Source organism: Ovis canadensis, chromosome 20, assembly GCF_042477335.2.
Source record: "Ovis canadensis isolate MfBH-ARS-UI-01 breed Bighorn chromosome 20, ARS-UI_OviCan_v2, whole genome shotgun sequence".
In the NCBI taxonomy this organism is placed as follows: Eukaryota; Metazoa; Chordata; class Mammalia; order Artiodactyla; family Bovidae; genus Ovis; species Ovis canadensis.
The window spans coordinates 18796702-18812818 of record NC_091264.1 but is presented as its reverse complement, the minus strand read 5'-3'; the positions used below and the strand labels follow the sequence as shown (position 1 = coordinate 18812818).

The following is a 16117-nucleotide window of genomic DNA, read 5'->3' as shown; positions in this document are numbered from 1 at the left end:
GTTATTTTCAGTCTCCCCTCCTTCTAGATAAAAAATGGGACTGCAGATCCAAATGGCCAGAGCCGAGATGTGGCGGGCGACTCAGAGCACATGGGAACCATCCCTAAGGGAGATGTTCTTCCATGGAATGTCACAGCAATATTTGCATGGATACTCCAGCAATATTTCCAGGGACACTCCATCAATACTTCCATGGAATATGGCAGCAATACTCACATGGAACCCTAACCCAGACTAATGGTGGGTGTTCCAGCAATACTTGAAGGGGTAAGGGATGGAAGGGGTAAGTGAAGCAGAAAGAGGGAGATGACAGAGCTGCATTTTCTCCTGGTGTACATGGGGGTGTGGGCAAGCTGTGCATGTGTGTGACAAGGAGAGAGAAGTAAAGAACCGGGGTTGTCACATGACTCAGGTTTCCATCCAGAATTAACAGTAAGTGACAGTGAATATTCTCTGTTTCACTTTTCAACACAGACTGAATGACCCATGAAGGCTTCAAAAGAGCACTGTGGAAACACCCCCCTGAACACCTGAACGTGAAATCTGATGCAAGGAACTAGCCTTCTCACCTTCACCGCAGTGGAGTACTGTTCTGCGTACTTCTGACACTCGTCCATCTTGCTCTGTTTCATTTCTATTTCAGAAACCAGCATCTATAAATGCACACAGGTTAGCAGAAAAGCAACAAGGAATTCTATGCTGTCCAACAACTTGAGATCTCAGGCACTAAGAAATACCTACATCACTTAAGACTACAGCTCTCTACCCTATTTTACTTTTAAGCACAGCCTTTATCAATCAATCAATTTATCTGGCTGCACTGCTTGGCTTGTGGGATCTTAGTTCCCATACCAGGGATTGAACCCATGTCCTCGGCAATGAAAGCAGAGATTCCTAACCACTGCACTGACAGAGAATTCCCTCTACCCCACTGCACTTAATGTCATCTGCCTTATGGGTGAAGTTCAAACATTCAAGTTCAAGCCACTACGTGACACCCCCTCATGGGGTTGACAAAGCAGAAATTACTAAACTCCGTGGGAATTATCCACAAGTAGGCCTGAAACCCTTTGCTCCTTAATCCTAATCTTGACCTAAAGAGAGCTAGAAATTACTCGCCCCTCAAGATGGAACAAAAATCTCAAAGCATTTAACTCTGTCAAATGTGGCTGTTTAATTTTCTACAACTAATCATTTTTTAAAATGTAGGGTCCTAATCTAACCTCAATGATCATTAGACACTTGAACTGTCCCAACATGAAACTTTCTTATTCCTTATGGTTTCAAAATTGACCTCCAATAAATCAAAGAAGTAATGTATATAGGTCTGAGAGCAGATTTTTAACATTTATGATTTATTCCTGTCTTCCTTGAAATAGTTGCTGACCTACTGTCTTAACAAAAGAAAGGAAGTTCAAGGTCATGAGTGACTAAATGCAGACACAACCATGAGGAGCTACATTTGCACACCTTCTGTTGATTCAACTGTGTCGCCAGAGTTTTACTATTTTCAGGCTGATTTTCTTGAATCTTCCTCTGAGTAGTTTCAACTTGCTGGATCCAATCATCCAACAGGTGATATGTATCTCTGTAGTACTTCAGTGACTTGCCAATGCCTTCCAAGTCCCGTAACCTAAGAGGATGACAACAGAATAGCCAGTTTTCAAGAGCAACCAATAGGGAGTTGGAACATGTAGAAAAGAAGGAAGGGACAAACTAACTGTCCTAAGTGCAGCCACAGGGGAGTGTCCAGAATTCAAGGCGGAAGCACCCTAGGCCAGCTTCCCAGGGCCCCTGCACTGCTGTGGGTTGAATACAAATTACTTTTCTCCAGGACTTGTGCAGTTTATTAGTACTGATTGTTCTAGGGGTAAATCCAAGAGACTAAAGCTAAAAAGCAGGAAAACTGGAAACTTAACTACACTAATCATCAATCAGCAAGTCTTGAAGACCCAAAGCTTGTAGCAATGACAGTTTCACTTCTGAAATCATGACCTGGTTGCAATGAATGGTTCAACATGAACTCAGAGGATAGGTTTCAGGAGCTGTAATTGAACATCCAGTTTCTATGACTATAAAACCACTACATTAAACCTACAGATCATGTATTTTAGAGATTAGCTACTATGTATTTAAAAATAACGTATTTGTCACACATGGCACTATATTATAGAAGCATTTTAGCAACATTAATAAAAACATAAAAAATGAATGAGAAAGAACACTATTCCATTTCGTCCCCAAAACTATCCCATTTCCTTTCACTTCTTAATTTCAGTCACTGGGCAAATGATCTCGACTTTCTTTTATCTTTGGCTAAAATGAACATCAGGCCATTTCAGTTTCTTTTACCCTTCTTGCCCACTATAGATACTGCATCCCACCCTAGGAAATGCATGATTCACGCTCCTATTACTAAGTCATGGTTATTTGGATATTATCAGTTTGCAATAACTAGAGAACTGCATTGTTTTTTCCTTCAGAAAATTCATGTAGATTAACCTAAAAGTACTCATTTGGAAGTTAAGTATCTTGCTGAAGGCGATCCTATAAAAAAGGTAACTGTTCTATGGAAAGAATTACATATGGAGTCTAATACATTTAGACTTTACCCAGAATACAGAGATTAAATCTGAGCTAAAACTGAATGAAAAGGCTACTAACCTATTGTCAATCTGAACATGAACATTCTGCCATCTCTCAACCAACTGATCTGCTTTTTCTTTGTGCCAGTCAAAGTCAAGGTCACGCTCTTTGTAGGTTTTAAACATCTCATCACTGATGGTCTTTGCTCTCTGCAGCTCATCCTCCAGCTCATGGAAGACCTCTCTCTTTTCATCTACTTCAGATCTCCATTGCTAAAATGGAACAATTTACAAAGTTATAAAAATGTGTAAGGTGCTCACCAGGTAAACACTTCATTTGCCTAAAACTCATTTACAAATGACTGACATAAAATCAGACAATGGAAAGAATATATTTCATATACAAAATATTACATTAGGTTGAACCTTATAAAATTGTCATATTTGGCTGTACTTTGACCTAAGAAAAATAAAAATATTATATATAAAGTTCAGCCTAATAGATTTTGCACATCAATAAAATAAAACATATTCCATAAATAAGTCTGCCAACTCAATAAATCTTTTTCATTGTTTATTTTTTATATATCTACTGATCCCATTGTTTAAAAATAAATGTGTGCATTAAAAATCACTGAAACAACTTTTCACAATATCTTTCCTCAGGGCTTTATAAGTGGAAGGACAGAAACATACAAGTACAACTATCAGTCCTTTTCCTTCTTAGATTAACTAGTCTATTCACCTCTTTAATTTCTTAAAATAACTGCATCTTTCTGCAAGGGCATCTAATTACAAACAATTTACTTTTAAGTTTCAACTCCTCTTGCTGCCAACAAGAACAGAGTATAAAAATCTACTGTCAAAAAGATAAAAACTTCAAATGAAAAGAACTCATCTCAAACTAAAAATGAATCAACATACTTATTTATAGTAAGTCATAGTATTACAGAGAAAAGATATGGAATGAAAGAAGAGGTATTCAAGTTCAGACATTTAATGCTTGATGTCTGAGAAATACTGTTAGAGCACAGTCTTAAAAAACAGCCAGCAGTGAGACGCATACCTTTAAAGTACTTATTAGATTCTCAATGTTATTCTTGTCAGCTATAACTGCTTCCTCTTCACACAATTTAGTTTCGTAGAGTTTTACAAGGGCTTCTGCAGCTTGAGTGTTTTTTAACACCAAGTTGACTGTTTTCAACCTGAAAAAGATAATTAAACAACACCCCTTCTGGTAAGTGTTTCTTTCCCTCAATACAGGCTTGACGCACCATGAGGCTGGGTGACGCAGTGCTCCGCACGCCGGCATGATGACGGTTTATACTACAACATTCACACCCCGCTAGGTCAGTCAGGAAGAGAAAGACAGATGCCACATGATTAGCACCTATATGTGAAACCTAAAATACGACAGCAAGGAACGTATCTGTGAAACGGAAGCTGACTCACAGGCACAGAGAACAGACCTGTGGAGGCAGAGGGGGCACCGGGAGAAGGGTGGAGTGGGGGTCAGGGGTCAGCGGATGCAAGCTATCACTACAGGCTGGATGGACAACAAGGTCCTTTTGTATAGCACAGGGCACAGTATTCAATACCCTGTAATAAACTATAATGGAAAAGGATACAGAAAATATATCTACATATAACAATCACTTTGCTATATAGCAGAAATTAACACAACCTTGTAAATCAACCATATTTCAATACAAATTTTTTTAAAAGATTAACATCCCACTAACTATCTAATAGAATCCACACCATGCCCCCAAGTTGCCTTCAGCAGAAGATTCCAACAGAAGAGGGGCTTCTTTCAAACCTAGTTTAGACCAAGACTGGAAGGTAAGTTCAATAGACCGTAACAGCTGAGCTACCAAAACTACAGGGAACATGTGGGAAGGTCATTAATGCTTTCGTCTCTGAAGCTCATTCCCTTTCAGCATGAAGAAGCATCATAAATCCACAGAAATATTTAGCGTATTTGTTACTAAGAAAAAAAATTAGAGGGATTTTGCTGGTGGTACAGAGGGTAAGAACCCACCTGCCATTGCAGGGGATATGGGCTTGATCCCTGGTCCAGGAAGATGTGGAGCCACTAAGCCCCTGAGCCACAACTAGCGATGCCCACGCGCCTAGAATCTGTGCTCCCCAACAAGAGAAGCCACCGCAGCAAGAAACCCACACACCACAACAAAGAGTAGCCTCCACTGGCTGAACTAGAGAAGGCCCACATGCAGAAAGCAAATCCACACGTGCGCGCAAAGTTGCTTCAGTTGTGTCTGACTCTTTATGACCCGATGGACAGTAGCCAATCAGGCCCTCTGTCCATGGGATTCTCCAGGCAAGAACACTGGAGTGGGTTGCCATGCCCTCCTCCAGGGATCGGCCCAACCCAGGAATTGAACCCACATCTCTTATGTCTCCTGCATTGGCAGGCGGGTTCTTTACCGCTAGCACCAACTGGCGCAGCTAAAAATAAAAATAAAGAAAAGAAAATAATTTTCTATATTCTTAAAAATTAACATTTTTAGCTAAACAGCATCTGTATATAAATGGCAGCTGTATGAAGTCAGTTTAGATGATTTCTATCAAGGCAGTGGTTCCATACTTCTCTATGTAGGTGGACGACATGGAATAGACATGGTTCATGCTCTGGACAACCACGCTGAGCTCAGACCGCAAGGCGGGTGTGGAGGCAGACGCAGGCGCTTGACTGAAAAAGTCTTCACATTTACTTGTGATTGTGGCCAAATCATCTTTAAGTCGCTCCAGTTCTTTCTTTAGTTTCTACAAGACAAAGAACAAACAAGGATTAGACAGGGCCTCTTTCTTCAAACACTTTAAAAACACACATTTCCCATTATTACTCTTGAGGTAAATACATATTCTTTTTTTAAATTGCAGCATAGTTGATTTACAATGTCATGCTCATTTATGCTGTACATCAAAGTGATTCAGTTACACACATATATACATTTTTTTCATATTCTTTTCCATTATGGTTTATCACAGGATGTTGAAGACAGTTCCCTGTGCTGTACAGCAGGCCCCTGCTCTTTATCCACTGTATACATCCTACAGTTTGCATTTGCTAATCCAGAACTCCCACTCCATCCCCCGCCGGGCAACCACAAGTCCATTTTCTGTGTCTGTGAGTCTGCATCTGTTTCGTAGATAAGCTCATTTGTGTCCTATTTTGGATTCCACACATAAGCAATATCATATGGTGTCTGCCTTTCTCTTTCTGACTTACTTCACCTAGTATGACCATCTCTAGCTGCAAAACATTTACGTATTTTTATTTTTTCTTTACCAAAGAAATGAAGCCGAGGCAGTCCACTTTTACCGTCAGTCTTTCCCTCACCACACAGCCCTCGGGCCCAAACACCTAGTTCAGGGCTTGTCGTCACCAAGTGCCCAACAGAGAGGCCCTGCAGCCGCCCTGTAAACGGCGAGGACGCAGTGCTCCGCGTTCACCCGGTGAGAGGCAGAGCTGAACCATGGATCCCCGTCTGCCACCAGCCGTGAGCACAGTCAGAGCTCACAAGGTGGCCCCAGCAGAGAGCACGTGAGAGGTCGCAGGGTCAGCGGTGAAGGTCGCCGAGACCCCACGTGTGCTGACCTCGGCCCACGCGCTCGCAGCCTCACCTCCTGCTCCGAGATCCTGAACACGCTCTCATGCAGGTCGTCTCTCTCCAGCGGGGTGCGGATCTGTCTGATGAGACGGTCCTCACAGCTCTCCAGCCGAAGCCTGAGGTTCCGAACTTCAGAGATGTAGAGATTGTAAGCCGATTCCTCTTGCTCCTCTGCGAGAGTAAGCACAATGTCTAGAAAATACCTCATTTTCTGTCGTCTGGATGTTCTTGTTCATGATTTAATAAGGCAATTTTACCATTACTGAGACATAGCCAGTCAGACTAATGCTACCAGTTCTCACCACAAACCCACACCAAGGATATAAACCTCGAAACTGCGGACCTTACAATTTACAAAGAGTTCATACAACTTCCCTAATGCCACCTAAAGTACCAACATCTGACTTAAGACGTCTGAGGAAAGTAATACATTGGTTTGTTTTGTTTTCACAAAAATGTGAAATATGTTAGTAGCAGATTAGTTATAAGAACAATGTTCAAAAAAATTAGAGTATTACTACTAAAGTTCTTTTGGTCTCTAAGTTTTATGGATGTCAAGAATTTGGAATAAAATTTATATTTTACAAACATTAACAAGACAAAATCTTTTCCTTGAACCCCTATATAAAATCCAGGTTTGGTTATAGGAAACCTCTGCCCTTTGCTTTCAATTTTGCTATGAATCTAAAACTTCTCTTAAAAAAATATTCTTTAAAAAATCCAAGTTTAACATATGAAAAAGTAATTGAAACTTGTCTGAAACTAAAATATTATTCTGAACATTACACTGCAAACTAGTAAAAATGGTTAAAAGTAGATGCATTAAGAATTCACTGTCATACAACTTGGTTGGCAGCTTTTTACTACTTAATCATTTGGAAAAAAAACGAATTCCTTCCTGAATCTTCCTACCTCAAATATCCATCTAATGCTTCAGTAACTGTCTCTACCTATTACAGGTTGAGTGACATAATAAACCTAAGACTGAGAGTCCCAATGATAACAGAAAACAGCCTGGACTAAACACCCAGGGAGAAAAAAAGGCAGGGATCCCCACGCTTTACCTCTTTCTGCAGATTTAAGAAGTTCTTGATAATACTGCTTGCACACATTAACTTCCTTTTCCAGTTGTGTTATATCTGAGCCTGAAAATATTTGGGATTCCTGGCTATCTTCAAGAAAATCTTCAAAACGGGATTGCAGATTACTCAGAACTTGCTGATGTTCACCAGGCAACATGGTCTTTATCTAAAGAAGACCAAAGGTCCATTAGAGTATTAAGGGTGAAATTCCAATAGGACTGATCTCAAGTGGGTCTCATGGGACATGAGTTTATATTAGTCATAAATAGAAAATCATTGGAAATTGATTTTTTCTTCATTCACAACTTTAGGTTTTAAAAGACAAGGGAAAACAAGACTATAGAACTTCATAAATGAATCAAACTACACCCATGTCTATATGCCCAAACACTATATACTATGCCTCCCAAAGAAAACTTCATTGTCCTGAATGAAGTATGGGCTTTCCAGATCCCCAATTCTTAGAAAGTACCTCATATAAAACAGGCATGTAACAGATATTCAGTGAATAAATAAATGATTTTTATCGTGGATCTGCTGGACCTCATCCTACTCAAGGGAAAATACAAAGGCCACTCCTCATGACAAAAGCCTGCACCTTGGGACAGGCTGGGTGGACGTGCAGATCTGCACTTACTGAAGCCACATTGCTCGCTCGGATTCTGTCGATCTCATTGATGAGATAGTGCCAGGAGACCACACTCTTCATGTTTATGTGAGACTCGTGCCAAAGGGTCAGGACATTCTGATACTGCTGCTCAATTCTGAAACACATGGAAGAAAACTCAAGATTCAGCCCTCCCACTCCCCACCAACACGTGCGACGGCTTTTGTCTGTGTTTGAGACATATCCCAGGTTTACTAGCTCTAGGTTCTTCTGATCCAGTGCCGTCATTGTTCAGTAGCTAAGTCTTATCTGACTCTTTGCAACCTAATGGACTGCAGCATGCCAGGCTTTCCTGTCCTTCACTATCTCTGGGAGTTTGCTCAAACCCATATTCTATTAGCTTTGCCAAAGCACTGATTGTTTCTTTAACCTTCAGAGACCCCCAAAGCCAGCCCTACATCTGGAGCTAATGCACACAAACCTGTTTGCAAAGTCAACTGCCTCTTTGTTTGGAGGAGGGATGGTGAAGCACACAGAAGGGACCATGGCCTCATTCCCAGTGGGGCTGATGACCTTCCACTTAGCACGATGAGAGTTGTTTGCCAAAACGCATTCATCGTCTTTGAAAATGGTTATCTGGTTTTAAAAGAAGAACAGAACAACCAGATGTGGTCACTGTGGTATGCGTCTCTTTCCACACCCAACCTTGGGTATTTTTTTGTCTTTTTAAAGTGGAAAACTTTACCACTAGTGAGCAATATGACCTTGTTTTTTAAATATATGAATAATGCCAGACATATATGAATAATGAATATATGAATAATGTCTATTTCTAGGAGTTAAAGTACCTCAATTTGTCTGTAGTCACAGATGGCTTTGATCGGAAGAGAAGTTTTGAGTGGACAGTCAGGATTTCTGGGCTTCAACTGAACTATTGTTTTTGCTCTCCCCATCAGGCTCGCCACTGTACTCTTATACTGCAGAAGCTCTTCTTTCTCTTCCTGAGAAATAAATCAGAAGGGTTTTAGAAGCACACAGCTTGTAGTACTCTCTGTTCTTTTAGGGCTGTGCACAAACGCAGCTTCCCCAGAAGAGTCTTCCGTCTGAACCGTCAGCCCCTCGCCACCCGCTCTTCCCCTGTGTTGTCTGGTTGCTTTCTTTCCTTCTTCACATTTACCACTATCTAACAGACTAAATATATTGTACTGTACTAATTTATCATGTTTATTGCATCCTACCCCTGGCAGGGTTTTTGTCTGCTGTGTTCAGTCCCAGCACTAAAAATAGTGTCTAGGATATAGAAATACTGACAAGTCTTTATGGAATAAATGACTAAACACACATACTCACACACAAAACACTGTAAGAGCATTTTAAAATACTAAGGCAATCACATCAAACAATACTCCTGCTATGTTGCCAAAAAGAAAAGAAATGCTAAAACTGAATGTTTAAATGCTTGAGTGAGGCGGAAACACCAAGAGTACCAATAAAATGCGAAGCTCCACACACAGAAATACAACAAGGCATGCATCTAGCCCCACTCTGCATCACTGACGAAGCCCGGGGGTCTTCCTGCTCATACCATTGACTCCTGAACGAGGTCCTCCAGTTTGTGGATGCTGCTGGACCTGTCACAGCTGTACTTCCGCTGGATGGCATCTTTTAGATTCCTCAGGTAATCTGTGGCTTCTTTGGCATCATTGAAAAACTAGCAAAAGATGAAAACTGGCAGTTCAAGTGTCTGAAACGTCAGCAAAGCCCCCAGTTGTCAGGTGTGAGTACCATGGGAACAGAAGGAGACCTCAAGACTTCCTTCTCCAGAGCCCTTCCCTTAACCAAACACCAACTCTTGAACTTGGATGATGATGAGTGAATGCTAAGTGTCCAGAGAACAAACCTGTGGTTGCCCAGGGGGAGGAGAGGTGAGAGAAGGACTAGGACTCGGGGGTTAGCGGATGCAAACTATCATACACAGGGAGGATAAACACCAAGGTCCTACTGGTACTAGCAGAGGGAACTGTATTCAGTATCCTGTGATAAACCACCATGGAAAAGAATATGAAAAATAATACATCTATATAACAAAGTTTAGTCTATATTGTGGTCATGGCCCTGTATTACTTTGATTGAACACCTATTTCACTTTAGAACATCTATGAACACTTAAACAGTTGTTAAATGAAAGTGAAAGTCACTCGGTCATGTCTGACTCTTTGCGACCCCATGTTCTATAGCCTGGCAGGCTCTTCTATCCATGGAATTCTCCAGGCTAGAATACTGAAGTGGGTAGCCTTTCCCTTCTCCAAGGGATCTTCCCAAAACAAGGATTGAACCTAGGTTTCCCGCATTGCAGGTGGATTCTTTACCAGCTGAGCCAAGGAAGCCCGAGAAAACTGGAGTGGGTAGCCTGTCCCTTCTCCAGTGGATCTTCCTGATTCAGGAATCAAACCACAGTCTCCTACATTGCAGGCGGACACTTTACCAGCTGAGCTACTGGGGAAGCCCAAACAGCTGTTAAGCGGGGGTGAGATTGCAAGAATATTTTAAAACTTCTGAAGGATAGAAAAAAAGCTCCCCCTAGTTAAATTGTTTCTCAAAGAGAGAAGCACGGACAAAGTTAAGATTTTCTGACATTTTAAGTGGTTTTTAAAGTATTTCTTTTTACTAAAATGCTTCCATTTATCCTAAAGGACATATATATAACCCTTCTATCCTACAATGAAGACATTTTTGTCTCTTTCCCCCCCAATCAGACATACGTGTATCCCAACATTACACCATGGAAATGGCTCCTGTCACTCAGCTGAAATTGCAGCACCACCCGCCGACACGGGGACCGTTCCATACCTCGAAATAAGCACCGTTCTCCTTCACGTGCTGCTCCACACACTGGCAGAGCTGCAGGATCCAGCTCCACTGCGTCTGCATTGCCGCGCGGTAGGCCTGCCAGAGAAAACACAGTCACTGTTGCTATCTGCACAGCAAGACACACCCAGGCTTCTCAGGGTTAAAAGACGACGGTCTACACAGGTGATGAGATGCCTGTAACAGAGACTTGAGAATCAGGGACATGAAATGTCCCGCTAAGCTAAACATCCTCACCTGTACAAAGCCAGTCCTGAAAGTTTAAACATACATTTTTCCTTTTTTTTTGTTTTTAATATAAATTTATTTATTTTAATTGGAGGCTAGTTACTTTACAACATTGTATGGGTTTTGCCATACATTGACATGAATCTGTCACGAGCGTACATGTGTTCCCCATCCTGAACCCCCCTCCCACCTCCCTCCTCAACCCATCCCTCTGGGTCATCCCAGTGCACCAGCCCTGAGCACCCTGTCTCATGCATCGAACCTGAACTGGCAATTTGTTTCACATGTGATAATATACATGTTTCAATGCCATTCTCCCAAATCATCCCACCCTCACCCTCTCCCACAGAGTCCAAAGGACTGTTCTATACATCTGTGTCTCTTTTGCTGTCTTGCATACATTTTTCAGTCAGTCCAATTTCTTTCAAATTTTCAGTTTCTTGACTTGTTTTTCTTGTCATATATATGAAAAATGCTAACTCTGGGGCTGTTTTTCCAGGCAGACTTCTTTAACACTTGAGATGGATGCAAGCTATCCAACACTTTCCTGTGCAGAATCCTCAGATACACCTCCTTCACTCCATTTTCCTCTGTCTGTTTTCTGAATTTTTGTATTATTGGATAATAAAATCCCCCTTCTGACACCAAAGTACATGGTGTATAGTTTTTTCCCTGGTCTTTGCTTCTAAAACTAGTCTTGAAGCTCTTGGCAGGAGTGAGGCTGATCTGTTTTATCGGGACTATTTGGGAAGGGTGGAGAAGCTTATGCAATCCCTTATCAGTGTAATTATGGGATCATATCAGAGATAATTTAGGAAGTTTTATTTCAAATGTTTTTTACTTGAATCTTTATTCAGTACAAGGTGCCTCTTTCATGAGAGCAAAAATACTGTAGGAAAGGTACCTACTTACAGGGAAACAGGAAACACCCTTTCCTATTTAAGGTGCAGCTCCCTGGCTTCCAGAAGAGGGCGGCCTAGCTGCTCTAACCACTGTCTTTCGTAAGATGGTCCCTCCTGGAGGGAGAAACAGGCCGCTGAGCTCGGTCCAGGCAGCTTTCTGGATGGAACATACAAGGCAACCGTGGAAATCTGGCAACACTTCCTGATCACATTACGTGCTCCCTCCAATTAAGCTATTTAGAGTAAATTGGCTATAAAATACACACTGTGCATTGTTAGATTATTAGCTTCTTTTCCTCATAAAATACAAAATAGTGTTGATAATTAACTACTATCCATCGCCTACAATACCTTAGATGGGCCTGAAGAACCATAAAGATGACTAAGGCTTAATTTTATTCTTCCACAGCCTCTTAATTAGACTAACAGCTCTACTTAAAGGTAATCAGGTTCACATCCACTTCATCCATTCCCATCAAAAGTCTCAACCTATAATTGTACTTCCTAGCAGCTGTCACTGCTCGTTACCCCACTTTTAGTTGACCCTATATAGTATGAAAGTATTTCCAGACCCGTCATGATTCTAATCTCCTTTCCCTAGTGCTCCACCCCCACCCCCACCCCCACCCCGACTCTTCCAGGTCCTTAACATTTCTACGTGGCATTTCCTGGGGATGAAAATCACAGTTTTACATTAAAGAAGGGCAACTGTAACATTCCCCAGACCTCCAGATGAGGTCTAGAATTTCATGAATTTTTTGTGTCATGACAAATTATTTTAGGGAACAAAGATTCTCAGATCCCTTTCCTCAACCGCACATCCCATTCATAGTAAGCACAGTTTCATTTTTCTTCCTCTGGAAATATACAACTGTCCACATTTGATACTTCTCCCCCTCTTACATAACCTCCAGCACATTTAGAAAGTCACTAACTCTAGCATATATCAGGCCCAAAAATTAAACACCCCCCACCCCACCTGCACCTTACGGGCAGCCTGATAAACTCCAGGTCAGCCCTCCCCTTCTGGGTCTGAAATGTGTGTTACACCCTGAGGACATTCCTCTCAGAGCCAGATCATGGACAGGATTAGTAAATGAAATAATAATAACTAGGACTTCTTGAGAACCTACTATGTATCAAGAACTGAACTAAGCAGCATTTTTCTCCTCCTCACACAACTCTACAGTTAGGAGCAACTTCCCCCGTTTTAGGTAAGTGAATGGGACCCAGCAAGGTTACAACCTCATGCAACATCACATGGTCAGGAAGAAACTAACTTCAAAGCCTGACAAGCCAAGGTCCTTCAGAGTTACTGTCCTACATCTCTTTGGCCACAGGGGTTGACACAAATGGGTGATATACCTCACGCAGAACTGAAGGCACATCAGTATGATTTGTCAGAAGTGTTATTTTTGAGCCAGGTTGTAGTAAAAGCTTGACCGTTTGCATTTTTCTATTTATCCACAAACAATAAAAGAATCTGAAAGGTAATATTCAAATATCCATATTACACTTTCTGACTCACCTCAATGGTTAACCGGGCTGGGTGATTTTCCAGAAGCAGCTGCTCCGCTATCTCTTGAACTGACTTAATAGTCTCTTCCTTTTGATCAAGTTCTCTCATCAATTCCTAATTGAAATAAATACGTTAGGAAATGATAAAACCTGAGAGGCACGTGTAACATTCAGCCACAGAAGCTGCACTCACAGCGTGGTAGTCTCTCTTCCGGGCTATGTTGGTGTTTCTTTCACTCCAGTCGTAAGCAACTTCCTCCTCTTCTTTCTCATTCAACCAAATAAGTTCATTTGTTGCACGAGTTACAAAATTGTGGAGTGTGTCAAGGTGCCGCTCTTGATTCCTGGATGTATTCTTTATAAGGAGAATCATGGTAAGAATCATGTCTTTGCCATATAAAGGGAAAGGAAAGTTAAAAAAAACTTACCAAGAGTTTTGCATACTGATTCTCTAATCTGTGTAACTTTTCTGCATAAGTTAGTTTAAGAGGTGCCGTCATCTGGATCTATAACATGGGATAAAAAGATAGCAGGTTAGGAATCTTAAGAAATTCTGGTTCACTGGCAATGTATCTTTTATCCTGTGACAATAGGGTCTTAACAGAAAGAGCAAAGCAGAAGCTGGGATGAAATATATACGTACAGACTTTAAATTCACATACCTCACTGATCTTAGCTTCTTTAAGGCTAGATTCAAATTCTTCAATAGCTCGGTGGACATTTTTATGATTTTCTAAATGGCTTTCAACACTTGGCAAATCTGATCCCCATTCAGTGCGGTCCAGCTGCACCTTTAAATAGGAAGATATGAGGTTTAAAAAAAAAAAAACAACTGGTAGCAATAAGGCCTGAAACTCAAGTAAAAGTAAATATTTTTACCTGCATCTCATCCACCCAATTCAAAAGGTCCTGAACAAATTTCATGTTGATTTCCTCTTCTGTTAAATTCTGGTCCAGCAGAGACGACTTGAGAAGGGGTTTTCGGATCTGCATCAGCTTCAGAGTCTGCAGGGAGCTTGTCTCCCCTCCTGAGCCGAAATTTGGAACTAACCCTGATGGGAAGCCAGGTGTATAGGCAGGAGTGGCAGACGGGGTCAGGCGGGAAGTCAGCCCTGACGACAGGCCCGAGGTCACGCTAGACGGGGTCAGGGAAGGTGTGAGACCCTGAGTCAGTGCTGAGTTCATGCTGGGGTGTAAGGTCTGTGCAAATCCTGAGTTTAAACTCTGAGAGATTCCTGATATCATGAGCTTCGTCTGCTCCGTCGTCAGCACGCGGCCTTTGCTGTATACCGAGGAACATTCGTTCCGCAAGGCCATGATGTCATCGCGCAGTTTTGCAACCCTGAAAAGAAAATCAAAATGCGTAAGCTATAATGTAGGAGGTATTTTTCACAAAGGCTGACCCCTAAAACTAGGGACTCTAATTACCAAAATGATCAATACTGGCTCATCAGCCGTAACAAAAGCATCACACTAGTGCAAGATGTTAATAACAGGGCAGGAGGCTTTGAAGGGGTGTTATGGGAACTGTACACTGTCCACTCAATTTTTTATAAATCTAAGTTGCTCAAATAAATAAAGTCTATTTTAAAATGTCATTACAGTCACACTGATAAAAATTTACATCATAATTTTTTCACTCAATGTTGTACTATAAGTATTCTATATTATCATATGATCTTTACAACTGTAATTTATACTGAACACAATTACAACACTATCATAGTATATGCTCATTCTATTATTTGACACACAGGATTCCAAATTTTTGACATGGACACTTTCTCCCCTATATTTATTAAGATATTTTCTATATTTAGAATTACTGTAGATTTCTAAAAGCAGAATTACTCTTTTGAAGCATCATTCATAGTTTTTGCCTTATATATATATCTCATATATTTAGCTATTTACGTAATATATATTATATACAACCAGAAATGTTCCATTCCTATCCCCAAATCCACATCTCAGAGACACAATTTTATATACATATTTCCCAATATTTTGTTATGAGCATTTTCATAAGATAAACACAAAACTGATAAGTTGACTTAAAGATAATCTTCTCATTATTGTCCCTTTTTCAAATATCACACATGAATATTTCAACTGTAGGTTAGTTACTACAGGGTTAAATACTATATGTATCATAAAATTTTTTTCTATTATTTATCTTCGAAGCACAAAACCTACTAAACACACCGAAATATGACACCATTAATGTGATACACATTGTCAACAAGAAAGAGCTTGGCGACGATTACATAAAATCGCCACATTCTGCATTCTCAATGAGGGGCCACGGAACAGTCACAGAGGAGGACAAGGCTGACTGAGAAGCACCCTTACCTCTGCACCAGCTGGTCTGCCTGGTAGTACTTTCCATCAATAAGAATCTGTACATCAATTACATGCTGGCGTAAAAGGTTCTCACATTCAAGGATATATCCAGCAATCTCCGCTTCATTCTGAAACTGCAGCCCGGATTCCAACCTTTTAGAATCCTGTATTTTAAAACAATTCAAATATTAATTCTACATTAACTAATCAAACACGTTTCAAATCTAGCCTCAGGGACTTCCCTGGTGGTCCAGCAGTCAGGACTCGGCGTGCCCACTGTAGGGGGCGTGGGCTGGATCTGTGGTCGGGGAACTAGACCCCGCAGGCCATGAAAGTGAAAGCGTTAGTC

General features: G+C 41.0%; 1 protein-coding gene across 10 annotated transcripts in view; it reads right to left on the bottom strand.

Annotated features, from left to right (window-relative positions):
• DST (dystonin) overlaps window positions 1–16117 on the bottom strand; it is a 525807-nt gene that overhangs the window by 172411 nt on the left and 337279 nt on the right. For all 10 annotated transcript variants that reach the window (XM_069564068.1, XM_069564074.1, XM_069564071.1 and 7 more), the window contains 18 exons: window positions 15778–15932; window positions 14305–14767; window positions 14088–14216; window positions 13854–13931; window positions 13619–13780; window positions 13436–13540; window positions 10760–10855; window positions 9495–9620; window positions 8758–8910; window positions 8391–8545; window positions 7940–8066; window positions 7285–7468; window positions 6234–6391; window positions 5194–5372; window positions 3652–3790; window positions 2665–2858; window positions 1471–1633; window positions 570–653 (listed from right to left, as the gene is read on the bottom strand). In XM_069564068.1, the coding sequence (XP_069420169.1) occupies window positions 570–653; window positions 1471–1633; window positions 2665–2858; window positions 3652–3790; window positions 5194–5372; window positions 6234–6391; window positions 7285–7468; window positions 7940–8066; window positions 8391–8545; window positions 8758–8910; window positions 9495–9620; window positions 10760–10855; window positions 13436–13540; window positions 13619–13780; window positions 13854–13931; window positions 14088–14216; window positions 14305–14767; window positions 15778–15932 (2850 nt within the window). The remainder of the gene's footprint in view (window positions 1–569; window positions 654–1470; window positions 1634–2664; window positions 2859–3651; window positions 3791–5193; window positions 5373–6233; window positions 6392–7284; window positions 7469–7939; window positions 8067–8390; window positions 8546–8757; window positions 8911–9494; window positions 9621–10759; window positions 10856–13435; window positions 13541–13618; window positions 13781–13853; window positions 13932–14087; window positions 14217–14304; window positions 14768–15777; window positions 15933–16117) is intronic.